Source organism: Urocitellus parryii, chromosome 1 (genome assembly GCF_045843805.1).
Source record: "Urocitellus parryii isolate mUroPar1 chromosome 1, mUroPar1.hap1, whole genome shotgun sequence".
NCBI classification, from domain to species: Eukaryota; Metazoa; Chordata; class Mammalia; order Rodentia; family Sciuridae; genus Urocitellus; species Urocitellus parryii.
The window spans coordinates 32,033,213-32,050,671 of record NC_135531.1 but is presented as its reverse complement, the minus strand read 5'-3'; the positions used below and the strand labels follow the sequence as shown (position 1 = coordinate 32,050,671).

The 17,459-nt window shown below is 30.3% G+C and overlaps 1 protein-coding gene across 2 annotated transcripts in view; it reads right to left on the bottom strand.

Annotated features, from left to right (window-relative positions):
* Positions 1 to 17,459, bottom strand: part of Cdh12 (cadherin 12) — a 280,591-nt gene that overhangs the window by 49,965 nt on the left and 213,167 nt on the right. For both annotated transcript variants that reach the window (XM_026393630.2, XM_026393631.2), the window contains one exon: positions 10,024 to 10,211. In XM_026393630.2, the coding sequence (XP_026249415.1) occupies positions 10,024 to 10,211 (188 nt within the window). The remainder of the gene's footprint in view (positions 1 to 10,023; positions 10,212 to 17,459) is intronic.

The following is a 17,459-nucleotide window of genomic DNA, read 5'->3' as shown; positions in this document are numbered from 1 at the left end:
ATTACTTTCCTGTTAGAAATGTTTATTTCTCTTAAAACAAATAGAAATAAAATTGATAATATGGCCACTGGTCCCATGATTAGAAATGAAATATTTAAGAAAGCATAGATAGAGGATAATCTCATGATGATATTTTTGACCCATCTAAAGCTTGATGCTCATGCTTTGAGAAAGGAATCAGACTCAAGAAAATACAGCTAATTTCCAGAAAAATATGTCAAAACGTTATTTAAGACAAAAAGAAGAAATCAGTACAAATAGTGAGAATGAACAGTTTTGAATAAATAAGACAAAGACAAGACAAGACACATATTTTAAATATTAAAGGACTATAATGGTGAATATAAGTTAGGATTATTATGTAAGTTCTGAGTAGTGAATTAGTAATAATTTAAATTCTTTACAAAATAACTTTATTTTGGAAAAAAGGAAGAAACAAATAACAAATTAAAACTTTCAGCACTGAATTAGTAAAAATATACAAAGTTCTGGCAAGGCAAGAGATATCCCCTTGGAAGAACAGAAAGATACAAAGGTAAATAAGTTCTTTTTTTTCTCTCAGCATTCAATAAATTATAGAATAAAGGCATGGTGTCTAATGGAGGAGTTTGAAGAAGCAATAAATTTCATTTAAAATACCATAGAAGTTGTCTGAAAAAAAGAGAAAAAGGATAAGTTGAAAGAGTACACTGGCTAATTCAAATTAAAGAAAATACAAATTTCTTGTTGCATGTAAAAAATAAGTGCTCCATAAATGTGAAATAATGTGTTTTCCTGACAGTGAACTCTAACATCTATCTTAGAGCAATCTAATTTTAACAACTTAGGAGTCCTTGATTTCAAAGAAAACTGAGTTGCCCCAGCTCAGACTTATTCTCTTTTGGGCTCCAAATCCACTGCTATCCTAAAATGTAGGCATTCTTACCAACTGTTTCCCATCTCTAATTTTCCTCTAGATGTTGAAATGCCTCTGACTATCTGTACTAATGTGTATATTTGTATATATAGCTTATATATTGTATATATAGTTTTATTTTCCCTCTTAATAATACATTACATCTTCTGGATGAACTTGACTCTTTACTGGTAAATCGATTTCAAGTCACAGACAGAAAGAGACTTCTGAAACATTTTTCGCTTTTTTAATTTTACTTTTATTTTTAGGAGATAAGACATGATGTATGTTTTTAAAGAACTCCTGGCCTATCACAACAGGTAAGAATTTGGCAGTGAGGGAAACAGTGAGATGAAAGAACCTTTTTGTACATATAGATTTTTTTTTTTTTTTGCAACCGAAAAGTTTTATTTCCTACGAAGATCAAAGAACAGGAGAAAATTGTAAGAGAAATGCCACAATTATATTCTATGTGGACTTCTTCATGACTCTGACCCTTAGGCAAATTCACAAAATGGTGTAACTCTGAAAGAGCAAAGAATCACCAATCATCTCTACTTGACTGTACTCACCCATCTGACAGACCAATGCCATGTTTGGAGGGAGATTTTGTAATCAACAAAAATTCTAACATTTGATATAGTTATAGAACAGAAAAGATTTTTTTTGTTAATTGCTAGAAAATTAGTTCTATTTTGATGGGATTAAATAAATTTGAAATATTTACTTTTTACACAGTACTTTGAGAATTTTATGACATTGCTCTGGGCACATTTAATTCAGTGAACCTTTCTAGAAGAATAAGAAAAAGACTGACTAAAGAGAATTTAACTGAGCAACTTCTTTGGATTTTTCTGTAACGGAAGATTAGTAAGATCAGAACTTTTGGAAAACAATTCACAATATAGGAAATTGTGCTACATAATACTGTCACTATGGTGAATTGGAGAATGGCATATTTAGCTGCTCTCTGGAATACAAAGTGAGAGAAGGGTCAAATGATCACCTTTTACTTCTTTTTGTTACATTGCTTTCTTTTCTCTTTGCTGAAGTCCAGATAATTAAATATACATAAAATGTTAAGTGCCAAATAATTTTTTTCACTTAAAAGGAGGATAAGCTATTTTTGATATTAAATATCAGAATAACCCCCTGGGCTCTTTTAGGCCTCATCTTGTTTCCAGATAATGTTGAGTGGAAACAGGTACCTATAAATATAGATACATGAGAACTGGAAAAGAACAGCTGTGGCAGACAGAATTCTGAGATGCTCCCTGTTTTTGTCCCCATTGCCCCCAACCATTTTTTGTAATAATTCTGCTCCTCAGTGTGAGGGACTCGTGAATTAAATGGCATATTACTCTTATCAACTTGTTCAGTTCTGTGGAAAAAATAATATGAAGATATAATTAAGAGATATAACTAAGGCCCTTAATCATTTGACATTGACTTAAGACACATTTGCTGGAGATGTCTGACCTAACAAATGGTGCAGATGATTCTGGCTAATCTTTTTGTTGTTGTTGTTGTTGTTTTGTGTTGTTTTGTTTTTGTGGTGCTGAGGATTGAACCCAGGGCCATGTACATGCAAGGCAAGCACTCTACCAACTAAGCTATACCCCCAGCTCCTCTGGCTGCTCTTGAGCAAGTGAACATGTGAGCACAGGAGCCAGCGTGGCAAGTGCCTAAAGGATCCCTATGAGGACTGAGACTTGATCTCAGCCAAGAATTAACAAAACAATCATAAAACCTCAGCGAAGTTAATTCTGCAGGCAATCAGCTTGGTAAAGAGCTCCAACCTTGCATCAGATTGCAACCTCAACCCACACCTTCAATTCAGCCTGAGAAGCCTACAGTGAAGGACTAGGTATGTGGCTTAGCCGTCTTCCCATCTGTGGTGTTATTGCAGCAGTTTTCTTGATGAGATCTACCAGTTTTACCAACACAGTGAAGGGAACACTCCAAAAATGAACAAAAATTAATGTATCCTTGGCATTAAGGCTGTACTCAATCACTTTGTAGGTCTTCACAGTCAAGAGAATAGAAAACTGTGAAGGGACACAAATGAGCGAGGGGTGTAATGTTTTCCAAAATGTACTAGTCCCTTTCAAGATAAGGAGTTAGAAAACAGATTTAAATCAGAAGAAAATACATTAGAAAAACACTCTTCCAAAGCAAGTTTATATACCAGCTGAATAATAAAGATAAGATGTTCAGAACACATATTATTTTGAAAGAAAGTCAAGTTTTCCATGAGTTAATTTTATGATCAATAAAGTCAATGCCTCTCTGAGAGAAGAGATGGGAAAGCTTATATATATATAATCTCCACTGAAGAAAGAATTAAATTCAATATTTCACTAAAAATAATCAAAGATTTGATGAATAATTGATGTTCTTATACCACATGAGAAAGTCCCTATAGTGAAGAAGCATGCAATAAAATAAAATGTGGATATTTTAAATATAGGCTTTACTTTTGACAGTGTTCACAGTATTTCTTTTACAATTAAAATTATATAACTCTAAATAAAAAGAATTGCTATTTTTATTTAAAGAATAAAATAAACACTTCATTCATTCAATTTATCTCTAAAAATATTACAACAGAACTACTTATTTAAAATGTGTTTAGTTTTTCTTTGCAAAGTTATTGCATTCCAGTCTTTTGTAATACTGAAAATTTTTTGACAGTTGTTTAACAAGTACCTTAAAGACCATAGACATTAGTTGAATGAATGTTTTTTAGTGACAATAATTTTGGAACAAATCTAGTAACAAAGACAAAATAAATCAAAAACAAAGGCAATAATGTCAGGGCTTCTTGCTACACATTTTCAATAATAATTTTCATAAAATGACAAAAGGTTTCATCAAGTATTATAAATCCTTAAGTGAAATATATGTGCCACATACATGTATGGTATAAATCACTTCTATCTGGAGAGGCCAGTTATTTTTTTATCACATATCATTATTCATAGCAATGAAAGTATATGCTTTTCAAAATATACTATAGTTGAAAATAAGCCGTGTGATTTTGAAAAATATATCCTTCTTCCATACACTTCAAATTTCCCATTAATGAAATCAAGAAAACACTGCTTTTCTATATACTTTGCAAAATATTTTGAACTTTATATAGTATGTAAGTGAACATGAAATGTTTTTTGTCTTATCCAACAAAACATCAAATACCCTATATATTTTAGAGATTTTCTTTAACAAAGAGGACAAAACATAAACATGATAACGGACTTCAAATAAGAAAAATAAATGAGTGTCATAAATGAGTGTCATAAGTACAATAAGTGCTGTTGCAGAAAGGCTGAAATTTTGGGAAATAAAGTAAGAGACAACCAGTTTGGGAAGAAGGGCTCGAAAAAACCGTTGATGATAAGCAAGGGAGATAATACTAAGTAACAGGAAAGTATTGAAACTCCAGTGAGCAAGAGACTTCCATGAGAATGTGGAACAGCTCAACAACTCAGGTAGACACCTGCAGTGAATTTGGTGTGGTTGAAAAGGAGCTTGTACGTGTGCGTGACAGTGTGTACAGAGGCTGGTGAAAGAAAATATGCAGCCTGCTCTTGACTTTTCCAGCAGTGGGGACAAGATAAAAAGTCTAAGTAAGATAAACAGATGTAGTTCCTACCCTTCATTCACAGAATGAAGTAATTCCTGAAGGAAGATAAGGGGTAAAGCTGGCAAATAGTTAGCAGTGTTGGAAGGAAGTATTAAAGAAGGATATAAGCCACAACATTAATTTCTGCTCAGAAGAAATCACTGGCTAAGCTCATGTCCTGTTTTTGGCAAACAAAGGTCTATGGGAATGATAGAAACCTAAGAAATATTCTAGACTTTTTGTTTGAAAAACTAGAAAGGACAAAAAATAAGACAGGTCACATGTTTATTGGAGAAAAAGAAGGAATATGGCTTTATACATTTTGAGGTTGAAAAAAGCACTAAGAAATATTCAAATAGAAAAATATGCAAAGAAGTAGAAAAATTGGCCTTGGTTTTGTTAATTCTGGTTTAATTTAGAGTTTAATCTGTTAAGAGAATTTGGGCAAGGTATTTAAAGAATATAAAGAAGGTTTAGAAATTAATTAAAAAAAAACAGAAGAGAAAGACAAACATTTGGAAAAAAACAGGAACATAGTATTTGTAGAAACAACATAAGGAGTACCCCTTTCTCTGAAATTAGGAATGTCAGAGTTACTAAAAATAGAATTTTTAAAACTTATTTATTATTTTTTGAGCATATAAATTAGTCTAAAATTTATTTTCATTTTATTCCTAAGAGTTATTCTAAAATTTCCCACATGATGGTGCTGTTACCAAATCATATAGTGTGGAAATACTTCTCAGTCATATAAAATGATACAATTAATGAGTTTTACTGATTCATGAGTAAATATAAAATATAGATGCCCAATGGAACCAATTGAGGCCACAGCCTATTTATGAAAGGGTTCTGTTGAAAAGTCAAATCTTTCATCTCCTATTTAAAAATCCTTCTACTTTAGATTTAATGTGATCTTTAGTTATGTAAATTCAAAATGAAAAAATATGCTAAGATAACATCAAACTGGTTAAACTTTTTAATTTCAAAAAATGTTTTACTTATTTTATAATAAATAGGCCACCACTTCATCATTCTTCATTTTAAAAAGATGCCACCACTACTTTGTAGTTCTTAACAGACATTTTTATAGAGATGGTACAGGACTCTTTCTGAAATTATGCAGGATATTAAACTGTTCTTTGTATAACTGAAGTATTCACTCTACTGTTTTAATTACCTAAGTTTTCATTCAGCAACAAGCAAACCAAAGTGTTTTTAAATATATTTATCCATTTAGTGTTGAGAGTTTTTTTTAACTGATATAAATTCCTATTTATTTTTATATTCAAGGGGAGTATATATTTTATTTTTATTTTTCTCATAGGGAGTAATTACTAACTTATACTTTATTTGTCTTTTTAATATAAGAAATTTTTGAATTTAAAACAGCTGATTTTCTCATTGCAAATATATCCCAGCTCCTAGATTTAAAATGTGATTGAAAATTTGAGAAGCATTATTCTAGTTTTTCTAGTGTTGGTATTGCTATATTATTCAAAAACACATAAGAGAATTTTAATTTCTGTATACTTTGTTCAGTGTAATATGCAAGAGTAGAGTAAGAGTTGGTTTGGGTTTTTACCAGTATTGTGTGCTTTGGAGAGATTTACAAACTTTCCTAATTTTACTCTGAATGCAACGTGATACAGTGAAATGACACCTTTCTTCATTCTCCTCAGCTTATATAAACCTGAGTTTCATTTTTATATATCCTCACCCTACAGAGGAAAAGGAGAGAAGTATACAGTAAAATAAAACTAAATAAAAGATTTTGAAGATAAAACAACATTGAAAATATGTGCTTCAGAACATTGAGCATTTGAATGTATTTTAAGTGGGTTAAAAAAAGAGAAGCTCTGTTAAATTGAAGAATATATCATTTCATTCCTCTACTGCTGCTTAAAAGTTTGTCAGCCAAAAATTTAAAATAACTCATCTTTAAAATACAGCTATGTATTCATGTGTAGGATATATATTTATGGATTTCCTAAATGTATTTAGTATACTTAAAAATATGATTTATGTAGGAATTCATAATTCTTGCATTGCAATTCTATGCTGAGATACAAAAGGGTAAACTTTCAAAAAATAATTTTAAGATCTCATGGAAAATTAAAATACTACTGTTGATGTTTACATTCATATTTATTTTTGCTCACATCATTCTTCAAATACCAATAATAAGTGCAAGATAAAGTTTTCTGAGAACCTACTGCATGTAATGTTTGAATAGTCTTATTACATGAGCTTTACCCAAAAGAATTCTGTATTTTAAATATAGCTGTCATTTTAATTTATTTTGAGTTTTCCATGCACTTTATTCAGCTGAATATTTTTCCATTATTCCTTTTTCATAAAATCATACAACCATGTTTGATAAAGATATATATATATATATATATATATATATATATATATGTATGTATGTGTACATAAGCACATTTCATACAATCCAACACGTAGATAGATGTTAGATAATTCAAAAATTGTGCTGCAAAACTTACTTCTTAGATTTAATAGATGTAGTCTATAGATTGCAGTTTTCTTTTTCTGCAGAATAGGTTACTAGGTAGTGATTGCTCCTGGTGGATCCTTATTTAGAGATCACAGCAAGTTAAAACATTGAAAGTGACTCCAAGTATTCTGTCAGGCTTTGTAAGTACTGAATTGCTTGGTGTAATTTTCTTCGTGATGAAAATAGTTATAACAATATGTTTTGACTGTTTCTTTAAAATTTAGCCAGAATCACCAATTCTCGAAGTCTTTAATTCTATGAGCATCTCAATCTGTTTCTTGGATTAATTTCCATGATCTTTTCACTGGGCTCTTTTCAGCCTTACTTCCTAAGTCTGATTTTCCTCAAAGCCTACAGAGTAAACTGACTCTATTAGAACAGAGGTGATTTGTGTATAACTCCTCTTATCATTACCAAGCTCAGAGTCCTTGACCTGACCTATAAGACCTCCATCATGGGACATTGATGACCTTGTCTCCAATCAACATTCCTTTTATTCGCTGACCTTTCCCGTCTCTTTGTCCATCACTCCCTCCTCAGAGGGAGATTTTGCAATTTTTGCTTAGTTTTTCTGAACACATGTAATGTACACAGTTGTTGTTCATCTGTCTTTCTTCAGAAATATGCTTATATTTCACCATAGCCCCAAAGTCTTTTTGACCATTACTATAAGACTGCCTTTCACATTCCTGTTATCTCTTTACCTTGGTTTATGTCTATCAGCTTGAATCTATCATTGCTGATAGTGATATTTCATGTGTTAATTTTCCAATTTTCCCAATTGAATGGATGGAGCTGGAGAACAGGGAATGTGTCTATCTTTGAGTCCAAAATGGATCTGGGACATGGTGGCTACACCATAAATATCCCTTGAATGATGAAGGGAAAGGTATAGTCACAGATTTATTTGGACAAGGAGTTTTATGCCAGTAAGATGAATGATTGGTTTACCTCAGGAGGAAACACTATTTGTCTTATTTAGAGATACATTTTCCAGATTGATTATCTGCATTATGTAATTCAATTTTAATAAGGCATTTCCATAGTTTTGTAAATCTCAAAGTCAATCCAATAAAAAATTTTAAAAATTCTCAAAAATTCAAACAAAAAATGATGTAACACCTACTCACTATGAATCTTTCCTTGGACTGAAAATGCATTTTTACTGATTAAGTAATAGTTAAGTTTTTTATAATTTATAACTGCAACACTTCCTTAAAACATTATATTTTTGACATCATAAAATAATAAATAAATATGACACTATTTCTTTACAAATATATTTTAAAATAAAGATTTTTATGATTGACATCTAATCATCAATTACTTACAGGCATGGATGAAAAATAGGTGTCTATAAAAGTAAATATAAAATATATAAAACTACATTGATGAATATAAAATACTTTTATAATAGCAAGATGAAGGAATATTTAAATGTAGATATGCATAATTTAATATTAATTCTGTCCCTCAGATTAACTTTGTAAATCTACTTAATTTAATGGTTAAATTTTAAGAGCTGATTAAATAAAATATTTTCTACCATTTTTAGTATTATTAGCTTATTAATATTTGTTACAGTTGTTTCATTTGGATTGATTTTGAAAAATATTTAAATATTATTATTTTTACAAAAAATTAATAAGAATATTCACTGATATGTTACTGAGTTGAAAAGAAAAATACTAAATAACAATAGAGAAATAAACAAGAATCATACACATTATTTCTTTGTGTGTTTCTCAAATTCAGCATTAATGCATAATTTTAGATGGTATCGTGTGTGTTAACTAACTTCTGGACTAAGTACAATTTATGTACATTTGTGGGAATAAAAATAAAATGACTATCTATATGAAGCTTACATTTACTTTTAAGATGATTTTCATTACAATTCATAGTGTTTCTTATTAAAATTCAGAGCTCCTAACAAATATGAGAAGAAAAGACTGATTAATAGCACTGACTTCAAAAATATTTCTTCTGGGTTGAAATGATCATAAATAGTAACAGACGTGACATGTACTGCAGTTTGAGGTTAAGAGAGTGTACATTGTACAAGGAGAGGGGGAAAGAAGACCTAAATTTAATGAGGTTCACTTTTTTGCTACACTTCACTACTCAAAATTCATAGTTTTCTTCATTATAATGGAAGCAATCTACATGCCTCCAATGGAATCAGGTTTCTTTCTCACATTTACACACTCCTTCATGTGCCACTAACCAATAAAAGACAAAACTACATATTGGGCAAGTAATGATTTCTTTCAAGGGTCCGACTAACTTTGCTGTCCTCCTCTGCTGCCCCTTCCACTCTCCCTTTCTTTCTCTTGCTCTAAAGTTTGGCCAGAATCATAATTCTCTCAATCTTCACTACTATTAGCATCTAAATCTCTTTCTTGGATTATTTCAATGGTCCCTTCACTGGGATATTTCTAGCCTTACTTCCTAACTGATAAAAGTCTCTGTAGGCTTTTTTCTTAAAGAATTCTCAAGTCCATTATTATCCTTTCTTATTTCTTCCACTTCTGCACTGAATAAAACTTACCCACAATAGTATTTCTCCACTGTGATATCAACTCTCACCAATAATGTACTAACTTAGATATTTATACTCTGTGTTCTCCAAAAAGTCAAGAAATGTCAAGATCAACCTTGGTAGGATAAGAGTTATTGACAGTTTGTCATTTTTAAATTGATCATTTTTGTACATTTATTGCTATAAAATTAACTAGAAATTAAACTCTGATAAGAGCATTAAAAAAGTACATAATCAAACTATTAGGCTTCATTATTCAATATAAATCCATATTTGTTCAATCATAGAATAGCACTATCTGTGGGAGTGAATATTTCATAATTATAACATTTAATTTTTTATTTAAAATATTACTAATTAAAGGAAAATTAAAATTGCTTATACCCTTTCATTTTCTTTAATTATTATTAGATAGTAAACTGTCAAAACCTTTGTTTATGTACCTTTTTCAGTTTGATAACTCCTTCTTGTGTATCCTCATCTGTGATGATGTCAAACAAATTCCCTCCATCTCCGGGAACAATATTGTACTCAATTTCCGCATTTTGTCCAAAATCAGGATCCACAGCTCTTATTCTTCCAATAGCTGAGCCAACAGGAGAAGATTCAGGAACTTTCAGATGGAAGATGCCTGATAAAATATATGTAATTTGCATTGACAGTGAACTAGTAAAGGACGATTATCAGGTTTGAAAAATGTAGACTGCACAAAGTAAATCAAATTTGGAACATTATAGAGCAAAATGCAAAGGCAATTTGCTGTCAAGGATTATGATTATATGTAATAACTTCATTTTCACTTCAGTAGACCTGCTTTTGATTTTTAAATGGGTATTATAAATAATAGAGTGTGCTATATTAAAATCACTGTGTGGAAATATTTTAATATGATTGATATCAAAGTATACCTTATATGTGAGGGTAAAAGTCTTCATAATTGTTACCAAAGTAATCAATACCAATAAAATAGAATCTAAAACACAACAAAAAGATATATATAATTAATAAATAGATGATAAATAGATAAAAGATAGATAGATAGTTATTTATGAATGTGAAGGTTATGTATCCAGAAAGTAATCATTACAATGACTATAAACTTAACTTACAATGAACTGAAATGATAAGCTGTACACTAATACAAAATTCTACTCGATGAATTTAAATAAAGCATATTGGAGACAAAGATTCAGCTCATTTTTTTTAAAGAGGGAGAGAGAGAGAGAGAGAAAGAGAGAGAGAGAGAGAGAGAGAGAGAGAGAGAGAGAGAATTTTTTTAATATTTATTTTTTAGTTTTCGGCAGACACATCTTTACTCGTATGTGGCTCATTGAACCCAGAGCTGCACGCATTCCAGGCGTCAGCTCATTTTTAATACATATTAACTGGGCATACTTTCTAATATTTAAACTGAGTACATAAAGTTTGAACTCCCCATTTTTTTTCTTTTTCTTATTAAAGGAGAAAAAATTAAAATGATCGTTTTTACCACCAAATGGAATACTTATATTACATGAAATAAGTACTGGATCAGAAAAAAATGAAAAAAAAAGAATACTTATCTGTGGAAAATATTCCAGGACTATGAAAAATAGTAGACATAATTTAAAACCTTTGTCAAAAATTTAAAGGTGTGAGATGAAGAAAATAAATAGGAGATACTATATTTGAACATCTCATCAAAGTGAATATTAATGGGGTAAACAATAATATTCAAATCAAAGTTTAAAAAAGGAAAAGAAAAGGAGGAAATTAAAAATGCAGATGCTAAAGTGAATGGAGAAATTCAATGTTTTAATTTTGATACTGGAATTCCAGTTTCAAATTCTATAAATAAATTTTGAATGTCACTTTCCCATGGACAAACCAAGTGCAGTGATTAAGTTCTTTTAGAATTCTAGTACATATGAGGATACTGAGTTATGAAGGCACTCAAGATTTTTCTTGCATGGTGAAGTTCACTCAACAAATTACTTTTAAAAATTATAATTATTTGCTTCAAGATGGCATGAAAATTATTAATCATACCTGTTTGTAAATTAAGTCACTTCATTTTTCATTACCAATTATTTTTATAGAATATATAGTTATTTCACAATCAGTTGGAAAAACTTGGTAATCTCATCAGCCCTGGTAACAGATAAATCTTGCCAGCTACCCTCTACCTCCCAAATATTTCCCATTTTTTTCTTGTAAATTATGTTGAAATCTGCCTTATTTTAACTGACATTGAAAGAACATCACCTCAATAGAACACACATTCTGTCTTAAGAGGGCTAAATATCCACCTATATCTTGTTTATGTGATGCACAAGAAAAAAGGTATATATATATATATATATATATATATATATATATATATATATTTGGGGTTGGTACCAGATATTGAATTCAGCAGCACTCAACCACTTAGCCACATCCTCAGCCCTATTTTGTATTTTATTTAGAGACAAGGTCTCACCAAGTTGATCAGCGCCTTGCTTTTGCTGAGGCTGACTTTGAACTTGCAATGATCCTGCCTCAGCCTCCTGAGCTACTGGGATTACAGGCATGAGCCACTGTGTCCCGCTAGAAGGTATAGTTTATAGTGACCTAAAATAATTGTGTATCAGTAATTAATTGTTTAGTATTATACATGTAAGATGACTTTCTAAAATAATACACTATGCAGTTTAAATAAGTAAATATACAATACAAACAAAAGATATTAAAACTTTCTAGTGAGGATGTTGGAGCATTAATATAGACTTTATGAAGGAATCCTATTTAATGAAAGTCATAGTAATTGATCAAAGTAGCCATTTCTCATAAACTAGTATTGTTTTCATTAGGTTTTATTTGCCAAAAAACACAGTTGCTGCCAGATGTTCAATGTTCACTAAATTTTAAGCAGGGTTTGAAACCTAGGCCACCAGATCAAATAGAAAAATAAAAAATGAAAGGATTAAATGTTCCCAATTGTCTCCAAGAAGGATAAAGTGGGAAGTGGGACATTCAAGGGCAATCTGTCTTTTATCAAATAGTGACAAGTACCTAGTAGAAATTAGTGTGACCATTGCCACCTACATTCTTCAGATCACAAATATTTCTCAATAAGTACAGAATTGAGGGACTCTTGAGTTTTGAGCAAGCATGAAGATGCTTGAATTTATTTTTAGTGTGGCAGTAAGGCATGGGGCATAGTCACTCAAGTTTTACTCAACTTCTCAGAGAGAAATTTCAGAGAAAAGGAACAGAGCACAGAATATATGAGATATTTTTCACTTCCTTCTTAAATTTTTAATGTCTATTAAATGGAAATATGATTTATTAGGAAGTGAGTCTAGAACATTTGATTCTCACTGTGTGATTGGGATAAAAATCAAAAGAAACAATAATAGCCTTAAATTGATAGTATGATTAGTCACAGTTCAATCTCATGGTCCATCAATGTTAGAGTCTTAAATTTTTTGCTGACAAAATAGAGAAATGGAGGTTTAAGTTGAATGAGTACTATAAATCTCCCTCTATTAGGATATTTAATTAGGAAATGTATTGTTAAACATTACAAAGTAAACGGCTAAAAATTGATTTGAGAGCAATAGCATGATGCTCTATACAGGGGATTTCTGTTGGGTTGGTGAGGATACCTCCCTGAGGAGTGCAGGGCAGGTGTTGGACGATATCTTTAGAAAAATAGGAGGATATAAAGAACATAGGGTATTTCTGCAGACACCTTCCAATATATTCAGTGAGAGCAGCTTCAAGTTGAGTATTAGATTTCATAAGGTAGCTTTTAATTTGAAAAGTATAGAAGCAAAAATAAATAAATTGTATATCGAGAAAAATAATAAAGCCTAGAGTCATTTCTACTGGATAATGGTTAGTGAGTATGGAAAGTCTAGTCAGAACTGAGACCCTCTATTGTGAAAAAAAGCACTTTAAACTTTGAAGGGTACCAAGTAATGCAGACTAGAGATGAAATAACCCCCCTTGAAGACACTATGCCAAAATATGAATTTGATGCTCTAAAAAAGAACACTTTATGAGGCCATTAACAATAAATGTGAAGATAGCTATCCTTTGTAGTACTCTGTCAATATAAGTTATAAGTTATCTAAGCAGTTCTTTTTGAAAATTGTCATCTCAGAGCATTCTCACAAATTTCATTAATATTTAATGGCTTTGGAAAACGTGGTAAATTCAGAGTTGCATTGTCCATAAATGGTTGATGTAACAGCATTTGACTAATCTGCATCCCTTAAAATTAAGACATAATAGAGTAAATAAATTATTTATCACTTACACTTTTTCTGTGCATTGAGGTTTTAGTGCATGTAAAACTCAAATATACAGAACAGTGGATTTTCTGTTCTTTACATAACAGACATATACTTCAATAAGGTGAAAGATGTGCATGTTCATTAAGACAAGCATTGCTCTTTAAAATACTGCAGCTGGTAATAGAGGCTACAGAGTATGGAAAAAGAGAAACTGTGCATTAGTCATGTCAGATTGTTTAGGTTCTGTCGGTTTATTTTCAATGACTTGACATTTTATCATTTCTAGAATCTCAACAGCAATAAAGCTGGGGTCATTCAGATTAATTCAGAACTCTGAAGTAATCTTCAGCTGTGCCAAAGTCGAATCGTTTATGATGTACTATGAAATTCCACTGCCATCATCTTCTGGGTGTCCTACTTTTGGTGCATATGAAATATCTTAATGGCACTACCTGTACAACACAGATTAAGAAATAAAACAGATGACAAGAGATTGTACACACAGTAAAATATATATTTACATACTCATCGAATGCACAAATGATGCTTTCCCAAAATCCCTTGGGAAAGAAGAAATATTACAGGTAATGATCTAAGGTGGAATTTTAGTGATCAAATTTATCAACTTTCCTTCAATTTTTCCCTTTTAGAGAATTCAGAAGCATTAATGAAACTATCAAGAGAGATATATTTATTTAAAAGAATATAAATAATGTTTTAATTTACTGAGAAAATATAAGATATAACCAAATATATTAAATGAATGAACAAATTATAAATATCATGAAATCTTTCAGTAATGTGAAAATTTTTTAAAAAGATGAAATAAATTGTTACAAATTTACTTTTGAAATGCATTTTATATTTAAAGCAATAAGTCTTCGGATAACAAAAAAAATTGTGTAAGAGTTCAACATTCAACTATTTATAAAGATCATTTGTAGATGACAGGTAATAATTGGTGCTTAAAAATACTAGAAGTTCATTGGATTAGATAAATGAGAATGAAGGGAAGGGAGAGATGGGAATAGGAAAGACCACAGGATAATTTGGACATAACTTTCCTATGTTCTTATATAAATATACAACCACTATAACTCCACATTGGAAACCAAAAAAATGGGAAGTTATACTCCATGTATGTATAATATGTCAAAATATATTTCACTGTCATGTATAACTAAAAAGAACAAATAAAAAATTTAAATACTAGAATGCTAGAAATATGAAATGTTTAAGAATAAATTGATAAGAATTATTAAAGACTTTAAGAACTCAAAACTGTATCCTTGAGCCCACCTAAATAATTATACTATTTTTTTAAAAGTTTACATTTAATATTCAGAATGTGTATGTACATGCATATACATACACAATCACCTAACTGTAGATTACATAATTAGATTTAGACATAGAATTGTTTAAATAATGATCCTGTATGCTTTTTCCTTGAAATGCCATCTAATTGCACCTAATTGATATGATTTGATTTCTTAAGCAAATGTAATAATACACAAATAATGTAGTATGTAAAGAACATACAAAGAGAAAGCAAACAAAATCTTTGTAAATAAAAAAGAGAAGAACTTTATAGAAACTTTACCTATATCTCTGTGACCTTGGACAAAATATTTAGTGAGTCTTTTATTTGTAAGATTGGAGTAATAATAATTTTGATTAACCTTGTAGATTTATTTTCAAAAATTCACTGGTACAATAGTAAATAAAATTTAGTATTATATATATATGTATATATAATAATATAATTTATATTATACATTACTACTAATTAAATTTGAAATGATATTTTTATTGATAATGTCCCCATGAATATGAAATATAATATTTTTTTCTATATGAATAACAATAAGAAAGAGAAAGCTGAATATAAATGTGTGAGAATGAAAGTGAGAGAATGTTGAAAATTTATTTTAAATTTTACTGAAATATTTATTTTCTTCTTCTGAAAATTGGAGAATTCAGGAAAAACAAAATATTTTGATAGTTTAGTAATATCTTATGTCCTCTGTCTTCAAAATCCTAAAGCAGTTTTTTAATTAAAAAAAATAAAGTCCACAAGAAAAGACCTTTCTGATGACAAAATTGAATTCAAGCTGGGCTTTAAACAAACACATTAAACATCTGTAAATAGGACCTCAGGAATGACAAATCTATCCTACTCATTCTCAGAATGTCTATGAGACCAGTGACAATAAATGTGAAGAGAACTAGTGTTCATTCTACTCTACTGATATAAGTTTTCTAAAAAAGTTTTGAAATTTTTCATCTTAAATATGCTCACAAACTTATCATTACCTAAAGCCATTGAAAAACTTGTATCAATTGAAAGAGAAACAATTTCTAGCAATGATTGACTTAGTAAAAGTGCAGAGGCTGAACACGTTTTAAAATGTCAAGGATTGGGCACCAACAACTTTACTATTTTAGTTAAATTATTCCCCCTTTAAAATACAATAGTAGAAAAAAATAAAGGAAATTCAAAGAACTCAGAAGAGGAAAGGAAAACAAAATGTTTATTAAATCTAGTGCAAGTTAGAAATGCTTATATCTAATACAATCTCAGTTCTCAAAAACTAAAAGAGAAAAGAATGTTTACAAAGGTTATAAATGTCCCTTCTAAATTGTACATGCATGTACATGAATTGCTAACTATATATCTAAAATTAGTGGATTAAGTTTTATAAATTCTATGTAATGATAGCAATAAATCTTTTCTAAGAGTGATAAGAACTCATCCATCTAAAACTTCTGGTTCTATGCAAATAAAACAATGCAAAAATATAGGGCCAGATGTAAATCATATTTATATAGTAAGTTAATTATTTAGCATGCCTATAATTCAGGTAAGAGATTAGGTCCAACTGCAGCTTCTAGTAGCTTTGTCCACAAGATGATGAAGACAATATAAAAATGGATAAACAGATTTTTTATAGTTTTGTCTTTTTCAGAATTCAATAATTTTCTTTTGAATGATTACATAAGAGCATAAATTTGTACATATTTATGAGGTTCCCCATCTTACTTTTAAAAATATGTATATATTGTGTAATGTTCAAATGAGTTTAAACATACCTAGGAGTGTTAACAATTTAGTGTCATTGAAGAATTTAATTGAAAAATCACAAATATTAATCTAGCATGGCAACCTCAAAGGTCTGAAGCAATGTTTATAATTCCATTCCGTGTGTGATTTTTAGACTGAGAGTCTGAACAGAGCCAACTTGATATTGGGTCTGTGAGGTCATCTAATAGGAAACAATCCACAGAACCATCAATCTATAGAATCAATCCACAGAAACAACCACATGAAAAAGCTAATAGGCTAAGAATTTCCCTGCCTTATAATTTTCTTTGTTCAGCTACTCCCACTGGGATCTATCAACTCCAATATCAGAAGGACCACTGGTATATTAATCTGTATAGATTCTCATCTTGTTCCTGTCCTTTCCATATCCACTTGAAAAGCTTGATTTATCATTTCAATAAAATATTAACCTGTGGCCTACATATATTTTCAATGCCCCCCTCCTTTTTTTGTACCAGGGATTGAATTCAGGGATGCTTAAACATTGAGCCACATCCCCAGCCCTTTACCA